Below are 19,143 nucleotides of genomic sequence, written 5' to 3'. Positions count from 1 at the left end.
TGTGGCAATGACATGACCAGGTCACCAGGCACAGAATCATTGTCTTCAAATGGTGTGCGATTTTCTGAGAAATGACTCCTGGGCTCCCGCCTTCGTCCCATCCCACCTCGGTCCTTCCCAGGATTCCTTACTACAGGGTTCACTCTCCATTAGACTCCTAAGAATTTTCCCAGTAATGTTTTCTCCACCAGTTTTTTTCTTTAAAAAATATCATATTCCTGTTCCCCAATCACATTCATCGTGTTTTTCTCTAGCTTCAAAAGCTACCATGGCTCTTAATGACATAGTAGCTTACATCCTCATCTTGCTGGCTAGTTTTCTCATTTTAATTATTGTTATTGTTTCTGTATTTACAAATGAACTTGTTGAAGGATAACATACCTCTGATGGAGTACATAAATCTCAAGTGTGTAGCTCGCCGGAATTTTACACATGCAAACACCGAGGAGCTGTCACCAGATTATCATCTCCAGAGTGCAGAATGACGCTTATGCCCTTCCAATCCAATCGAATGAACCCCCACCCTGTTCTTGAATTTCTCATAAATGGGTGGATACAATGTATCCATGTGTCTGCCTTTTTTCTTTCCCTCATCATTTTATTTGGACCTTCCTTCATGCTACTGCCTGCTCCATGAGTTTGTTCTTTTTACTGCTAAGTGATGCCCTGCGAGTAGAGTACCACAAAGCTGCTATGCACATTCTTGTGTATGTCTTCAAGGAATGCGTGCCCCTATTCTCTGGAACATGTGCATACATTCTTGTGTGTGTCGAAGGGTAGACTGTGTTTCTTGTTTGATTAAATTTTTTTTTTTTTTATGTGTGTGACTATACATTTTCCTCCTGCTTCATTGAGGTCTGAGTTATATAAATGAAACTACCCATTGTAGGTATACAGTTTGATAGGTGTTGGCTATTGTATACAGTCATTTAATTGCCACATAAAGAAGATATAGAACATTTCTATACCCACTCCCACTCCAGTTCCCCTGTGCCTTTTGCAGTCAACAGCCGTCCCCAGATCTGCCCTAGGCAACCACAATACTTTCTGACAATTTAATTTTGCCTTTTCTAGAATTTCACGTAAATGGAATCATACTAAATGAGACTTTTTGTGTCTGGCTTCTTTTATTCAACACATGCCTTGAGGGTCACCCATGTTGTGTGTCATTGCTGGTAGGGACGCAAAATGACACAGAACTTTGAAAAACAGCTGGACAGTTTTTATAAAAATAAAGTTAAATACAATTTTATCATACAACCCAGCAATAAACATATGTCCAAAGTATGTCAAAGTTCATAGTACATTATTCGTAATAGATCCAAGAAGCAATCAGTGAGCAGTGAAACAAATTCTGGCATATATATACTGTAAGTACCACTCAACAATAGAAAGGAGTGAATTACTAATGCATGTGACAACATGGACTAATTTCTTACTCTTTTATTCTTTTTTAAAATTTAATTAAAACAACAGATGCTTATTGTAATGAATCAAACAATACAGAAGTATAGAAAGAAAAGATAAAGAAAAAGTTTCTCACTGTCCAATCACACGTCCTTCAGGTGAGGTAACAGGTAACCACATTTTTTTGCGTTAGTATACATAGACACACATCACACATACACACACACGCACTATAGACACACACCACATACACATGAACTCTTCCTCTTTTTGTTAAAAACAGGAATGCTACCATACTCATTACTCCATTTTGCCTTCTTCATGAACAGATCAGTAGTAGATCTGGGTCTTCTCTTGTTTTTTATAGCTGCAAAGCATTATGGCTGTATGATAATTCAGTGAATTATCCCCATTTTTATTTTATTTTGCTGGACAAAGCTATGCTTCAAGGACACATGGGCCTCTCTCCTTATGTGTGGAGCGATAGGAAGGATGAAGTACTACATTTAGCTCTATACTGTGTGATGTGGCAAAAAAGCAAGAACTCAGGCCTTCAAGTGGAGGGTGGGAGGTGTGGAGGATTATCGCATCTGAGCACAAGCTGAGTCCTGGTAGTTTTGGTAGCTCTCTGTTGAGAAGGATGCTGCAGAGTCACCTCTGAAGTTCACTATATTATGAGCAATTTATGAAAGTGGCCCTTTCTTCCCAACCTTGCAGCAATGGGCCTTAGTGTCGTTAATTTTTACCAGTTTTATGGGCAAAACAATGTTGCTTTTTCCTCTGAGGTTGTGTGTGTGTGTGTGTGTGTGTGTGTGTGTGTGTGTGTACCAGGAAGGTGACACCTGTCACATATATTTACTGGCTGGTTTCATTTCTTTTTCATGAATTACCTGTTTATATCACTTGCTCATTTTCCTATTGGGTTCGTCTTTATTTTCTTATCAATTAGTGGGAACTTTTAGCATATTTGATAATTGCTGGAATATTTTGCTGTACAATTAAAATTTTTTTGTTAGAGTACATCTATCAATGGTTCCTTTTTATGACTCGTCTTGAGTATCTCCCTCACCATGAGATTATATTAATTATTTTCTAATATTTTTATTCACTTTACTTTTTACTCTTGGATTCTTTTTCACCTGTAATAAGATAGCCAATTTTACCTAATTGGAGCCCCCCTCTGAGTTATTATTTATTAAATTCCCTTATGTACTTGGCTATGTTTCTGGACACTATTGCAATCCACTGCTTTTATCTGTTTTCCATGTGCCAATAACTTATGGTTCTGATTGTAGCGGTGTTGTAGTCATGTCTCTTATCTGGTAGGAAGCATGTGACAACATGGACTGTTTTTCCTTGGTGCTTAAAAAAATTTTACAATTTTTGAACTTTTTTGCTTTACAACAACCTACTGCTCAGTGCAAAAAAGATCTCATCAGGATTACAATTATAATCAATTTAATTTATTGCTTTGGGGAGCATTTACATTTAATAATATTATACTTTTATATCTGGCACATGGCTTGAATTTCCATCCATTCAGATCTTTGCTTATGTCCTTCAATATCATTTTACTCTTGTCTTTATGTAGGCTGTGCCACTCTTATCACACTCCATCTATGTCTTACACCATTTTGGCCTTGAAGTACATGAGACTTTCACTCTTAAGCTCATCGTGACCAACATAGTCTGTCCCAGCTTACATGGCTCCACCCATGTAGGGTTGGTTTTTGCCTTTTTTCTTGGTTCCGTGTCATTGTTACTGCTCCAGGTCACGCCTCCATCCTCAGTAGCTGCCCCCCAGGCACCTCCTGCTCCACTCAGGATGGAGACTGAGTGGAGCCACCAAAACTCAAAAGGGAACTGCCGAAACCATCAGGACTCAGCTGTGCTCATGTGCAATGATTTCCCCCTTTGACCCTGCACTTGGAGCCTCAAGATCCTACCTTTCTCTGAGGCCTTCGCCATGACGAACATGTGGGGCCAGATGTGCAGCTTGGTCCTCCTCATCACTCCATGCAACTGGTCTCACCTCCTTATGTCAGCACTGAGCCCACTGGAAGCACTGGCTCTTCTTGTCTATCTGTCCTCCTGTGTGCAGGGTCTGAGCTTCTAGGCACATGATCAACCCTCAGAGAGGGAAAAGCCAGCCCATGCTGACCTCAGTGCAAGTACTGGTCACGTACTTTGGCCACTCAGTGGGCCTTCTTGCGCCCTTGGAGGAGAACAAATGGACAGGGACATGATATATGCTCACCTGCCTCATGTCATCTAAGTGACGTCTTGTATCTATCTGATGGCTGTGTCTAACCCTTCTCATCAGCTCTGGGTACCCGCCCATCATGTATATTCACATGGTTGCATGTGGACCTGATGATGGACTGGGACAGCTTTTGAAGGCAGAGCAGGTGTTCTGAGAGTTCCCGTGAGAGGCAGAGGCGAGGAGCTCTGGGTCGGGCCAGCGCCACGCAGTGCACCAAGTGGCCCGCCCACAGGACCATGATGCCCCTGGTAGTTGTGGGCTGTGGCGACACAGCAAGACCTCACACCTGAGGCTGGGCACCCCTGATTTCTGTGTGACTGTGGGCGTGCCCTTCTCTTTGCTGATGGGGAGCTGATGACAATGTGGCCCCCGAGTCACTGTGAACACCACATGGGAAAGGTCTGGACTTGAAGCCCAAGTGTCTAATTCAGCTTCGACCCTACTAATATGCTGTGATTCTGGGAAGAGTTAAATACCTTCTCTGAGCTGAATTCCTTTTATCTTGGTTTATTTTTTCCCAAATGGGAAGAAAGGGTAACTACATCTTAGGGTCAGTGGCCCAGGGAGGTGAGTCCCATTGAAATGCACAGCAGGGGGCAGCTGTGCCTCACTCTCAAGGACTGTGTGACCATGATGTGGTATGTGCGTATGTATGTATATGTTTGTGCGTGAGGGTGTGAGTGAGAGTCTGTGTGAGTATGTATGTGTCTGAGTGTGCGAGAGTGTGAGTGTGTGAGTATATGTGTGTGTGTGAAAGAGAGAGAGAGAGAGCACGCTCCCCTCCTACAGCTTAGAGTCTTTGTCGTCAGGAGCCCAGAGACCTGCCCTGTGGGTCCCTGACCCCAGTCTCCTCTTGCACTCTTCCTTAACTTAGAGGTTACCTTGACACATAGAAACCTCCCAGAGAGATTTCTTCGCAGTGACTTTTACTGTTTCAGGCCCCCTCTTGTTCTCTCTTGCCCTTTTTCCTCTCCCAAGTCAGAGGGACTCTGCTTTCACATTACACAGAAACAGATAAATATGGGCAGAAAGTTGGACATGAGGACTGAGAAGGGGGCTGTCTGCAGATAGAACAGCTCATTATGCACAGAAAAGGGAATTATGTCCTATCAAAATAAACACTATGAGAGTGGCACTTAGCACATGAAGGGCTATGTTACCAGCATTGATAAACAAGGAAGAATCACCGCATTTTCTCTCTTGCCTTGCAGATGTATGCACACCAGAGGGCACTTTCTGCAGGACTCATGGCCCTCTCATCTCTGCCCTCCCTCCCTTGGGCTGCTGTTCCTGAATCCGGACTGTCCAGCTTATTGTCTGACCCCACCCATCAGTGGTGACCTCCGCCTGCTCTACTCTATCCTTCCATTTCTCAGAGTGCCTCCCCATCTGTCTATTCCGACGAGGCCTGTCCATTGTCCTTTTGATTGTTGATTTTGTAGCTCTTTGCCTGGTATTAAACATATTTTTGCAAAAAACAAAAACAAAATCCATTGTTTCATGGGGTATTTATTGCTAGAAGTTTGTACTTTGGCGTCTTATATTCCATGTTGCTCATCTTCTAGAGTTAGTTTATATAATAATCTGTAGTTTTCTTATTATTAATAACATGGTAACAGGGAGGACATGTTTGGACCAGTCAAGTGAACCGCTGGCTCCCTCCTCTCCTCTGGTGCTGAGCAACCAGGCTCCTCCTTGTAGACTACCAGCAGCTACCCTAAGACGGGGAGCTCACTGAGGTGGCCTCCCAAGAGGCTGCAAGGCCAGCCTGAGCTCTACTTCAGTTTCCCCCAGTGCAGCTTGATGACAGAGTGTATGTGTTCTGATTCATCTTAGAGTTTTTGCACTAAGTTCCTCCAACATGAGGAGCCAGTGCTAGAGAAAATCATGCTGATGGAAGGTGGTCTTTTACCTCAGGAAGCAGGAAAATGTGAATTAGCTGCCTTTGGTGAAAGAGACTCTGGCATTTGCTGTGCTGACAACCATTTCATTGTCACATGTTTGACTTTGTCAAAGTCTCCTAGATTGGAAAGCAGGAAAATTTGTTTAAATTTAAGTTCCACTACTGACTTGCTGAGGGTTGTGCAATGCAGCTAAGTGCATCTGGAGACACTTGATGCATGCATGTATGTCCATGTGTGTGGATGGCCGTGCATGTGTGCAGCGGAACCCCAGTGGTGGTGAGGAGCACGTCAGATTGCCCTGGCAGCCCTCCACATCGTCTCTGGAGAATAAGAATAAAAAACTGTTAATACAAATCCAAAAATGGACTTTTTCAGTAGCTTATACTCACACATGGATCTACTTATTTTTCTATAATTTTCTAGAGACCATATGTTTCTTGGGACCATATGTCTGTAAATGAATGAGATTTTGGTCAATGTGAATGTATGTTGTGTCTGGAGCCGGAATTAGCTACCAGGACTTCACAGTTCTCTCTTTCTCTCTCTGTCTCTCTCTCTATGTATATATATTGGCATATGTACATATGTATGTAGTTATACGTAATCAATTTTAGGATCGGTTCACATGCCTCCATCAATTAAAGGTCTTTGTTCAGTTCCGAAGGAAGATCTTTGATTCAAATTAAAGATCGCTTTGATTTGAATATTGATGATGAAAACATTGACAGTTATTTTGTGTTTGCCTCATGCCAGGCACTGTTAATGTTAAGAAGCTTTGTGGGTTCATAGATGATCTCAGTTAATCTTCACAGACTACCTACGAGATTGATATGATTGTTAACCTCATAAAGGCTGAGCTCAGGTAGAGGGGGGTGAAATTCACATGTGCACCCTAACCACTTCTCTGCATGAATCTCTGTGGGCACAGGGAACCAGAAGGTCTTGTCGGGGAAGGAATGTGTGTGTCTGTTTTTTTTGCCAAACCTGTTGGTGGAGGAATTTGGGAGGCATTTCTATCCCTCTAAAGTCTCAAGGGCTGATCAAGTCCTGTGTGTTTATTTTGGAAAGTCAGTGTGTGTCTTTGGAAGATGCATTCAGTGTTGTCTTCTGTGGCTTTGTGTCCCCGAGATAGCCTTGTGCAAAGCTGATCTAAACAGAGTGAAGTCCTGCTTCGCTTTGCCACTGGCTACTATATCCACTCTTCACCCTGTTATGGTCCGTTGTGAGCTGGGGCTCCTGAGTAGTTTCCTGACTGAACAACATTTCACATCATGTTTCTTTAAATCTTTTAATGGAAGTCAGAAGGTGGGAAGTATTTGGTGTGATTGGTGATCAAGAAAGAACCTCTCGGTTTCAAATTTAAGAAAAAATAATGACCAAAATAAGGAGTTCACAATGAGGAAATTTTCTAGGACTTACCAAACCTCCCAATCTTAAACTGGTGTCCAATTCCTGAATGGACACTGAATGTTTGATATCCAAATGTAGTAACTTAAAAGGCAAAGAAAGGCCTAAGTTTTAGGTTTACATATTTTAGCTTGGATTTGTGAAGAACAAGTCTAAAGGCTAGAGCACAATTTAGTCTGACTGTATAGGAATTTAACCTATGAGTTATGCATAGAAACAAAACAAAGCAAAAAATCCATTTTAATTTGCCCAGTGGTACTCTGTGTGGTGTGGTTCAGAATCTATTTGTGCCCACATTGGTGACATAGATGGTAGTTTACCTTTTGATCTTGTCTATTAAGAAATCTAGACATGAATGATTTGGGTGGAGAGAGGAAAGAGCCTGTGAAGTGACCCCTCTCCATCCATCTGCACTGTTTTTCCCAGTCAAGAAATGGAGCCCCTAGAAGTAGACCATGTTGGAAGCAGAAAACAGCAAAGGGAAATGACACTGATATGTTCCCCCTCCATCCCAGCTCACCAGAGTGTTTCTGTTTAAGAGGATGCTGGTGGATGGGTCAGCTGAAAGTCTGGTCCTATTTTTGCTTATTATGGACAAGCTCTGTTTACCTCCACTCTGTTCCTTTTCTCTTCAAATGTAGAAAACCTAGAGTCTGGATGCTGAAGACAGCAGAGAGGTGGAGGAGCTCACTTTTCTTTTCTTTAAGATTTTTAATTAAAATATTTTAGGAATGTTCTCTAACACACAGTTAATCATTAAAAGATTATGCTCTTTTATTTTCTCTTTCCTTAAACTTAATGGAAACTGTTAAGCCTCCTGTATGCTTTTGAGATGGTCATTTAGATTTGGCTACAAGAGGAAACAGGAGAAGCTCAAGAAGAAACAAAACTTATTATATTCCTCAGTCCTAGAGACAGGAGGTACAGCATGAAGGGCCATGTGGGAAGAACCAGGGTGGGTAGGAGGCAGAGGACTGGAGGAAAGGGATGGTTTAGGCCAGAGCCTTTACTGGAGTTAGGGCAGGCCAGGGTAGGACAGATGAACATGTTAGGACTGGCTAGTTTGAATAGTCCCAGTGAGCTCTCTGAGCTCTAAGGATGGTCCCTAGTTGCCTGGCACCTGGTTCTGGGACGATTAAGACAGAGGAACACAGGTCAGATAGAGGTGGCCTAGCCCTGGATTGGTTGGTTTGCATGCCAGAAGAGTGCTCTACTGGATCCTTTTCTACCTTTAAGAATGGGCTAACCCCATAGAGGTGTTCTCTCCCCAGCTAGACAGGTTTTCTGAAATGTCAAAACATCATGACATACAGAAAATAATTATAGTGGATCTGTCTGTGTGTGGCACAGGACTGTTAAACAGGGTTGCAAAATCCTCCTGCTGTCTGAACCTATTTTTAGATGCCACCTCCAAGATCTGCATCTATCCACCCACAGGATCTCAAAGGGAAAGGTTTCACCAGGACACGTTGCCCTCAGTCTCCGATGCATTAGACAATACAGGACACGAGCAGGCGTGGCCTAGGTGTCTGAGTCACCTGGCTAATGGAGTTTAGCTGTCATTTTGCATAGAAAAATGAACATAGAAGACTGAGAGGAGATCAGGTGTTTGGTCCAGGTCTATGTAATTGGTTTCTATTGCTCCGTCAAGACTAGAGCAGAAAAGAGACTTTGTGACAGAGGCCTGCCCTGAGCTTCTCGGGACCTATTGGAAATCCTGGACCCAGTCGTCTCCTCAGGGAGCATTGCAACAGCCCTTCTTGCCTCTTGCCTCCCAGTTCACCCATGCAGCCAGTCACTATAGATCAGTTTGCATTTCTTAGAGTTTATACATAAATGGAATAATGCAACACGTACTCTCTTTTGTCTCACTGCTCTCAGGCAGCAAAATTATGTTAAGATTTATTCATGTTGGGTGTGTCCATAGTTCCTGCTTTTCACTGAGCCCCAGTTAACATGGTTTGTTTATCCACTCAGGGAAGATTTTGGACCTTACGGCTCCTGCTTTCTGGTTCCCACGGCCCCCATCTTACACAGCCTGCAAGTTCTTGGTAGATTAGCATTGATGTTGAGGATTTCAGAGGCCTTATGTGGTTCTGTGACTGTAAGGATTCTAAAAGTCTAAGTCCTGTTGTGGATGACCTTGCTGGGAAACATGTGATGGGCTCCCCAGAGGTTCATCGGCTGGAGTTCAGAAAATGTGCCATCTCTGTGGACCCCCTGCTGGGCCTGGCTTTATAGCTGTGGCTTCATGGCATCAGTGTCCCACAACCTGGGCTCAGGCACTCACTGGCGGTGTGATCTCAGGCATGGCGCTTAACTCCTATTTGCCTCCATTGCCTCAACTATAAGACCCCCATAAGTGGTCCTTCCTTCCAGGGTTTGTAAGGATTAAATGAGGCAATAACTTAAGAGCAAGTAGAACAGGCCCTGGCACACTGTCAGTCTCATGGGGTCCCCTTTTGTTTCGGGGGTCAGGTTTGCTTGCTTCTCCTGTATTCCTGCTTTGCTGTAAAGAAGCAGATTTCAGTGGATTCGGGTTGTTTAAAATCTGTGGTGTTTAATCTTAGAAGATGCATCTCTCCAAAAAGATCTGTGACAGATATGCACAGGGTCTCCCAGGATCTGTGGATTCCATGCTACTCTGGGTGGCCCTGCTCAGCCCCTTAGTAGCACTCTGAAGGCAATGGTGTCATGCAGCTGGGTGGGCCCATCCTGCTTGCCTGAGAAGTGGCTCATTTATGATAAGGTTGCACCTGCCTAAAAGAACAATTACAGGAAGTGCATTCTCTCTTTGATTAGCCTATTAACATCACCAAGCAGTCAAATTAGGAGCAGAAGACTTTTTTGAACCTGATAGAATTTTAAAAGAGAAAAGAAAATTCAGTAAAAGTGTTTGTAAGAATACAGCAAGTCTGTGACCCGTCAAAGGCATCTGTGTTGTGATGCCACCTGTGACCTTGAGCAATCTTTAAAATTAGTTTTTAAACCATAAAGACCATAGGCTTCAATATTGTCTCAGTTGGCCTTTACTCTTTGGTCCATACATTCTTGCAATCCCAAGAGTTTTTCTTTCATTTTGTGAGATATCTTTCAGCGTAGTTAAGGAATCTCTTTTCTTAACTTTCCTATTGGATTTTTTATGTGAACATATAGGATACTATTTTTTTTTTGGAATCTCTTTTATAATCATGAACCAGTATTCATTTATACAGACTATCTCCATGTGTCTGGGGGCATATTGCAAACACTGAGACTGTCAGCATAATAATGGCACAGGTGACTGCAATACAATGAACACTTGGGAAGCTGCTTTGGCATCTCACTGATTTCTTAAGTGGCATAGAGATTTCAAAATTCTTGGCTCTGTTTATACTTGTAGCATACCTGTTGTTAGAACATTTGAGTGTTCTCAACCCATTTCAACCCAACAAATTACTTTTTAGAAATCAAGTTTAAAGAATTTTTGGTGCCTAAAATTACAGTTGGACTCTACATTTACCACATGGTTGGTCCTACTTCAACTCTTTAGAATACAGGTGCCAGGAGAGTGTCATCTATTTGTATGTGGACAAAACTGGGAAGAAACCTCTTGGCTCCATTCTCCTGGGTGTCAGACATTGCCCACCTGTGTCTTGTGGCTTCAAGATGGAGATAATGACCTGGTTTCATGTCCTTGGGAAGGAAGAGAGGCTGTCTCTATGATCAAAGTGGTATTTATGATGCCACAGTTAGGTAGGCCTGTGGGTTTTCTTTTCTAAATGGTCCTCTTTTATTGCTACTTTCAACACTGAAGTCAGGGCTCATCTCCCTGCTTGTTGTTTCTCAGCCTCTCCGTGTCCAGCACATGGCTGTGAAATTAAGATCCATTCACTTCTATTTCTATTCTATCAGCCCTACTTAAAAGGCCTCTGTGGTTTGTCCCTCCTCAGCACATTCCTGAATGCTTTTTGGACCGAAGTCTGAATTCCTAACTCTTCTGCCTCTTTTTCATTACTCTTTACAAATTTGTCCCCAGTTTGCTGTTTCCCTGCACACCTACTTCTCTAGAAGACCTTTCCTTACACTCCCACCACCATATCACGTTCCCTGTGGCCCCAGTTCCAATTTGTATTTTGTCATGAGATCTTTTTCCACCACCCTTTGGTCTCCAGCCCCTTTTGCACTGACTAGATGTACCTGCCCTCTCATTTCTCTGAAGGATGGAATTGTGCTCTAGTGATTAGTAATAGATGACTATAGTCTGCTCTGACTATAGACTATTCCACGTGTTGTGGGTCTCCTCCATTGCTCTATAGTTTTCTTGAGAACACAGACTGTTTTGTCTTTTTCACGCTGGTCAGGGCCGTGTTGGATTTGGTGTGGGGATGGAATGGGAAGGAGGATCAAGGACAACTCCTGGGTGTGAGGTGGGGACAACCCATGGACCATGGTCCCATTTTTCTGCCATAGTAATATGAGACAAAAATGGTTTTGGTGGAGATAGTCAAGACTCGTTTGAAAATATTCAACCGGAGAAGACAATAAAGTGAAGATATCAATTGGGTGTGGCAATCGTTTATAAAATTCTGGTACCATGGGAGATGTTAGGCTAGAAACAAAGACAGGTGAGGCATTTCGAGTTAGAAATAGTAAAACATCTTAGGATTGGATAGATGAAGGTCACTAGAGTAAAATGGGACACAGGTCCAACAGGGGGCATAGCTCTAGCACTTCTGAGGCTTGGGAAGACAAGATGGGGTATGAATATATTTTGCTAATATTTACCCAGCACCCACTTGGAAGGTATAACGGAATTGGTTGAGAATTATGGAGAGGATTTCTTTGGCAAGAATCTTGTTCCCTGGGATTCCTATCCCCAAACTTTAGACAGAATGCAGGGTTTCAGGAGATCACACAGACTTTGACATGTGTTATCCAAAGTCTGGGAGGCCCAGTGTACTGATGGACTCACTGAAGTAGGAGTAGGTGTATTGGGGGAGAAATTACCTCCTGCTGATGGCTGGGCAAAGGTGCTGGGGGCAGGGAATGCCCTATCCATGAGCCCATTGGACCCATCCTAGATGGTTTTCTGCTAAAAATTGGGGTCATGTCAGCAGCAGAAGGCTGGAGCTACCCAACAGGTGTGGATGCCAAGAGAGGGAAGATATGTGAATAGAAGAACAGACACTGTCCATTTCATGGCACACGCTCTCAAACCTTCTCAGAGTGGAAGGGTCTTCAAAGAAGCAAGAAGAGTGCCTGTGAGGGAAGGAGTCACTGCAAACCTCAGCCCTGGCCAGATGGCCCAGCCCTAGAGTGTGCCCTCACTTCTTCTCCTTAGGCATCCCCAGAGCTCCACCCCAGGCAAGAAGTCAGAAGCTGCAATTATAGGCTGGGGGGCACCTTCTGTCCTTGACCTGCTGGAGGTCTTTGCTGGTGGCTCCTAGGGAAGCAAGAGGCTTTCACTATTATGGTGGATGGGGCATTTTTATATGGAAAACCAGGAAAATGGAGGAGATTTAAGTGATTGAGGCTGTTTCTTTGTCTAAAGTGAATGAACTAGATACGGGATATGCCCGGTGCTTCATCCAGATCATGCAGAGGACAGATGAGGAAGTGAGTGGGACAGATTCCTGGGGCTCTCTGCAATTTAGAGGCTGAGTCAAGAGAAGGCAAGAAGCCAAGAAAAGGAAGTGTATCAAGGAAGTGAGGACAGCAGAACACCCATAGATTTGGTGCCTTGGAGACTGGCTGTTGGTGATTTTGCAGGGGCAGCTAGTAGGAACAGGAGCTGGCTTGGAGGGAGCTGAGGAGGAAAGAGGATGTGAGGTGCAGAGGGCACTATCGACTTTGCGATGTTAGTGGTCCATTTTATGGAGGTGCCATAATGTTTTGAGCTGGCCTCTGTGATAGACATTGTTTCTCATGAGTCTGTTGGGAACCTTGCTCCAATCAGTGGTGGTGCACAGAAGTCTTCTGGCCTGTCTATGAGTGTATTTAGAGAGAGCGTGCCAAAGTTGAACTGGTGGACCAGAGGGACTGTGCGTTCTTTTGTTTTGTTGAAATATGACCAATCTGCACTCATGGAGGCAGTGCCAAGCTACCTCATCATTGATGTGGGGTATTTCCCTACAAAGCCTTATAAAGCTTAAGTCTTTGGCTGTGGGAATGGAATTTTAGTATAGGCTTTAATTTGTATACTTATTATGAATAAAACTGAGAATCTTTTTATATTTTCAAGAGCTATTTGTATCTCCTGTGAGCTCTTCATAACTTTTGCCCATTTTCCTTTGGGTTTTTGAAGTTTTCTTTATTGACTCATATTAAGACAATTATCTCTTTGACTGAAATGTTATTTTTTTTTCTAATGCTTAAATTTTTATTTTTAAGTTATCTAATGTGTCAATATTTTCTTTGATGGATTCTGGTATTTGTATCATCCTTCCACTCAAAAGTAAAAAAAAAAAGTCTTCCCAGTTTCCTTTTAGTACTTTTATGGTTTTATTACAAAAAAAATTAAATTTACGATCCATCTAGAATTTATTTTCATATAAGGCACAAGATAGGAACCCCACTCACTTTTTCCTGGGTAGTTGCCCAGGTACTCAAATGACACTGAGTAACTCTTTCCCCTTACTGACATGTGCTACCACATTTTTTACTGTAGGAGAGGAAAAACTGTTTTGCTTTCCTTCCTATATTCTCTGGCTAAAGCTCTGCAAATTAGACAAAAGGCAGTTTAACAAGAGAAAAACAAACAGTTGATTAATGCATGCTGAGTGAATCCAGGCAGGGAAACTCAGTGATTCTTTGAGGGAGACATTCAAAGAAGTGTTTAGAACTTAGGCTTATATATACCATCTTAACCAAAGGTCAATAAGTCTGTACAGAAGTGACAAGACCCAGGAGAAGGATTTTGAGTTTCTTGGTGCAGCAAATTGTGAGAAGGTAAATGCATGTGGGAGCTAATGGAAGATGAGTTCTAGTAGCAAAGTTTGTCATGTAGATTCCTCTGCTGCATCTCAGGGCTGATCAGATTCTAGAGTTATCTTCAGTGATTAACTTCTGTCTTTCCTGGTAGAGAGAGAAGGAGAAACACCTTTATAAATGTATGTCCTGCTTTTAGGCAAATAAGGGGAGAGCAGATAGCTTTTCTTGTATCTGCTTCTCCTCAATTGCTTTCCACTCAAAATAATCTTTATGCCAAAGTGGCTTACTTGGGGTGGCATCTTTTGATACTCTTTACCGGTAACATGTATCTCCCCTTTTTGTTTGCTGTTATATGTGTTTGTTTGTTGTCCCTCCCCCTACTGGAATACAATCCTATAAGTGCAGAAATTACCCAAATGTCCTTTGAAAAAAATTGAGTCTGTAATGTGTGTGTGTGTGTGTGTGTGTGTGTGTGTGTGTGTGTTGTGTGTGTGTGTAGTGGGTGGGCAGCAATGAGATGGATAAGTAGAAAGAAAGATGAAGCTACATGACTTCAAAAACTCTGGTACAAAAATTCTGCATTCCAATGGAAAAGTTATGAACAGTGAACGGTACTGACTCTAATGATGAAAATTTTAGACTAAATAGAGGAAGATGACGGAATCATGAAAAAGTGAGGTTTGCCATTTCGGGTTACTTTCAGATAACCACGAAGGTGTCAAAGATTACATTTTCATATTAACTGAGCTCTGTGTCATGGTTTGGCTTACTGAAATGGGGTCACACTGAGTAGAATGTTAAGAAGCAATCTCTATTATTAAAATTGGCAAAATTGCTACCTGAGACTCACACTGGGCTTAAATGGAATTACACAAAGCTAAATAATTACTGCTAAATGAACAAACTGAAACAGTTCTGCTCACCAAAATGCAGAGTGCTAAACAGTAAGGAGGGACAAAGAGAATCATTACTTTTAAAAATAGACTTTGGAGTTAAAGTTACTAATTTCATTCATCTAAATGTTACAATTATTAATAGTTATGTCACATTTCTATTTCAAATAGAAACAGATACTGTCAGCCTGGTGGAAATGAGAATTCACACATATATGCTATCATATGAACATTAGAAACAAATTTGTGCCAATGAGGAAGGGAGAGCATTTTTCTGAAAACCAGCTTGATTTGCAAACCTCTTTGGGGATTCTAAAGGCTGGCTCACAAGAGAATCCTTAGGACTTTCCTGAGTCCACAAGCTCTGAGAAATTTTTTTGGAATTTCTTACATTTGCACATTTTTTAAGGACAAAAGACTGAATCTCTGACTGTGCCCTGATATGCTTGCATGCCTTTCTGTGAGAGGACTTGTTTGATAGAACATGTTTATTATTTGCAGTGTCTTTTCCACAATCTCATTTTTAATGCTCATTTGTTGTTTTCACCACTCTCTCCCAGAAGTGGCACAGAATTAGCAAGCTTGTTGCCCAAGTTCCATGGCAGCCTAACTAGATTAGACCTTTGATGGCCTCTAACCTGTACTGTAGGTTAGGCATTTGTAAAACTGTCATCCAAGACTGATTTTTGTCTCTAATCTTCCATGCAGGTGGATGGAAAAATAAATCTGATGCATATTATGGGTATTTAAGGAATGGCTTATGGGAGACTTTCTACCACAAAATGTTTTTCTAGCCTGCTGGGACCATTAGAGATTTAGCTGCTTTATTCAACTAAATATATCACTTACTATAACAAGCACAGTGCAGAGATATGTAGAAAGAAATTTTTTAAAAAAATTAAACAGATAAAAAATAGATATTGGGGACTTATGTAGTTGTTTAAAGAGACAACTTGACCTTCTTCATTAAGGAATTTTTTAGAAAGTACTTTGGATGATAATTTTGTTAGAACCACAGTAAAAACATTATTATAAAATAAATGACAATGCACAAATGTCAAAAATTTTATTTCTTTTAAATAAACTTTTTCTGAGTCATGGTGATTCATAGTCTACAGTTTTCATGCATCTGAACTTTTAGAATAGTATTTCTTTCTCCACTCTCTACAATGAATTGAATGGCAAATATGAAGCTTATCTTAATAGTCTCTTGCCTTATTTGACAAGGTCATATTTCTCTTAAAAGCATTGTATTGTGATGGTGATTATTTTTCTCGATAATAGAAAATAATTTCAAAAACTATTCAGCTGAAAAAGCTTGTGGAATGTTTCTGAGGACCTATTATCTTTTTTATCATTCAGCGTGTATCTCCAAACCTTCATTTGTGTATATATATTTTTTCTATTCTTTAACTGTTTTGTCCTTTCCCATGTGGGAGTTGAGAGGTTCACCCAGCTCTTCTCTGAGCTTTTGACTTTGGAGCTACTTTTGTCAGATCTTCCATCATTTCTCCCTGAACTGAATCAAAAGATTTAGTTTCGTTTGTTCTTGAGTGACTACCCCATGTCCTCCCATGTTAAGACCCCGCTTCCAGCTCCTTGACTGTAGCAGCCTCTATCTGGTCTAATTTTTGCATGTTTTCTCCTTTTTGTTTTTGTGCTTTCCTATCCCATGCAGTCCTGAGGATCAGACGCATTGTAGCTGGTCCTCCTGTCAGGCCCTCTCAATACCTAGGATACTTCCTTGACTCTCTCAAGACAGTGCCTGGCACACGGTAGCTGTTCAATAAAGTCTGCTCCATGGAACTGCCTTGCATAGAACTGTATTTTCAGCTCATTTGTACACCCCTGGAGTTCCTCTTCTTCAAAACCCTCTTGATTTGATGATATTACTAATTACAGAAGCTGATGTTAAACAAAAACCGTGGGGAATAGAATTTTTTCTGAAATAAAGAATGTAATGGGCCATATTCTAGCCAGAAAAAGGACTGGGTCCTGGGACATACAGTCTGAACAACCAGGAGAAGAAAATCATATATGCCATCCTGGAATTGATGGAGCATTTCTGTACAATGAGTGTGGAGAGAAAGATGTAAGTTGTTTTGAAAGAATAGCTATAGACAAAAAAGGGGGGAAAAAGGTGAAGCAGGAAAAGTTCTTGGATAGGTGCAGAGTCCATAAAAAAGTATTTGCTGTTTCTGGATTGGTTGTGGTCAGCAGCCTGGAAAGTTCATGAGTAAGCAGAATGTGGTGGAGTCTGTGGTTGCCTACCTTTCTAGGTAAGAGCTGAAATAGCCACAAAAGTTGATTCAGAGCTTCTCCACACATTAAGGAAGGCAAGCAATCTTTAGTTGGATTTGGCTCAAGGCTGTTAACTGATTAATCTCTTACCTCTTTCTCCCACCCTCCTGCCTGCTGTAATTTAATTTAGGACATCTCCGAATTTTCTTGTTACAGCGAATAACACTCAGAGGACCACATTTTTTTCCATTACATTCTTCTGACACACTTCAGAAGGATCTTGATCAATAGCAGTACTTGCCTTGTGCCGTGTCTGTCGCCATGGGAAGAACATCCAGAAGAGTATATATCAGGGTATCGATTCTCTAAAACAGAATATTAACCAAATATAAAAACAAAACAAGAATAAAAACGATGTGTGGCATTGATACATAGCACACCATTAGGATGCAACCACCATGGAGAGAACTAGGATACCGTCAGTGAGAGGTTCAAAATGATCTGTTTGTGTTTTTCCTAGTTTTGTATTTAGAGGAGAAATTGGATGACTCTTGAGATGGCAGGTCTATTTTCTATGCTGGAATATACAGGCAATTATGTTCCCGGGAGATGTGAACCTGTAGAGTCTCTGGGTTATGTAATCCTGATTGACATGATAAAATGGATCTCTCTTGTTGTCCTCTTAAGGGAAGCCATCAGCCGTGTTTGCGAAGCTGTCCCTGGAGCCAAGGGAGCCTTCAGGAAGAGAAAGGTACTGTCTTCTTGGCTCTGCGTCTGACCATGTCTTCTCTACTTCTGAACTTTTCTGTCACTACTCAGCATCTTTAATCACGTAGAATCATTCAATTCTCTCTTCCCATGGCCTAGCTCTTGTCACTTTTTTTTTTTTTTGCCAGAGGGAAACCAAAAGCCATCTCTTAGTTTGAAGAGGGTAACTGGCAGTGGTTCTTGTCACTTTTAAAAACAGAAAAAAGCTTATATTCTCTCTCTCTGCCATGCGGTTGATAAGGACAGTTAGCTATCACTACCAATTCAAAGTAGACACCCTAGTTACTGACCATGGGCCTAAACCTAAATATGATGATGACAATAGACATGTAAAACGGGGCCAGGCATTTTTTTAAACCTTTAGAATCATTGATTCACTTCATTAGAATAACCCTTTGAGGCAGACATTCCCAGTGGTGTACCAGTCAAAGTCTAATAACTGTTTTTTGGGGATGGGGACTGAATTTGTAGTGTTTGCCAGTTTCCCTGGTGTAAATACTTCTGCAATGGCTGATTTCAAGCTTTAACATGACATTCTTAAAATGAACTGTGGAGCTGAGGTCCAGCCCAGACTGCCTGGTTCTGGGTGCCAGACCTTTTCATCCTAAGATGTTTGAACCAGAAGAAAAAAAAATACCTGAATTAAGAAAAAACTGAGAAAATCTCTTTACTTAAGCGTCTAGCAAATACATAACTAAATACTTACTATCAGGACTTTTCTACGCCTGGACTGAATGAGGGAGAGTATCTCTGAATCTATCCTGACCCTGAGGTTTTAGGGCATGCTGTATGCTCGCCTCTGCTGGTCCCAGGGTTGTGGGTCGCTTCTATCTTTATAGCTTGAGGACATTCGACTGAGTTTCAGGCAGAGAACTTTGGATGAAGGCTTAGATGTACTGGTTTATGGTCCAGTCAGCCCACAGGGGCTGCCAAGCAAGCCTCCAGCACCTTGAATACAGGAACTAGGAGGGTGTCTAAGAACAGAGACAGTGAACCTTCTCTTTCAGGGCCAGGTAGCGCCTGACTAGCAAGTCTTAGGATACCCTCCTGGTTCTCTCCGTGAAGGAGGGGAAATAATGCTGATTTCTGGTCTCCAGCCCAGGTATATTAATCAGGGCCCAGGCAGCTCTATCTTTGCATAGCTCTGGCAGGAGCTTTGCAAACAGTGCCAGCTGGTTAAGAACAGTGTTAACTGGCATATCAAGGAGGGCGTGGTCTGTCCTGAGGAGGAAGGTTGGGTGGTTTTCAACGGATAGAGACAAATATTGGCAGTGCCCTTGAAAGGACCCAGGGAGAAGGTGTCTGGCTGGAGAACACAGCTCATAGTTCCTTGTGCCAAGGACATTTC

The 19,143-nt window shown here is 42.0% G+C and overlaps 1 protein-coding gene across 4 annotated transcripts in view; it reads left to right on the top strand.

Moving 5' to 3' along the window:
* Window positions 1-19,143, top strand: part of SHC3 (SHC adaptor protein 3) — a 154,953-nt gene that overhangs the window by 56,729 nt on the left and 79,081 nt on the right. For all 4 annotated transcript variants that reach the window (XM_039852137.1, XM_039852136.1, XM_039852133.1 and 1 more), the window contains exon 3: window positions 17,715-17,778. In XM_039852137.1, the coding sequence (XP_039708071.1) occupies window positions 17,715-17,778 (64 nt within the window). The remainder of the gene's footprint in view (window positions 1-17,714; window positions 17,779-19,143) is intronic.

Source organism: Pteropus medius, unplaced genomic scaffold (genome assembly GCF_902729225.1).
Source record: "Pteropus medius unplaced genomic scaffold, Ma_sr-lr_union100, whole genome shotgun sequence".
NCBI classification, from domain to species: Eukaryota; Metazoa; Chordata; class Mammalia; order Chiroptera; family Pteropodidae; genus Pteropus; species Pteropus medius.
The sequence above is the reverse complement of the archived record's forward strand: the minus strand, read 5'-3'. Positions and strand labels throughout refer to the sequence as shown.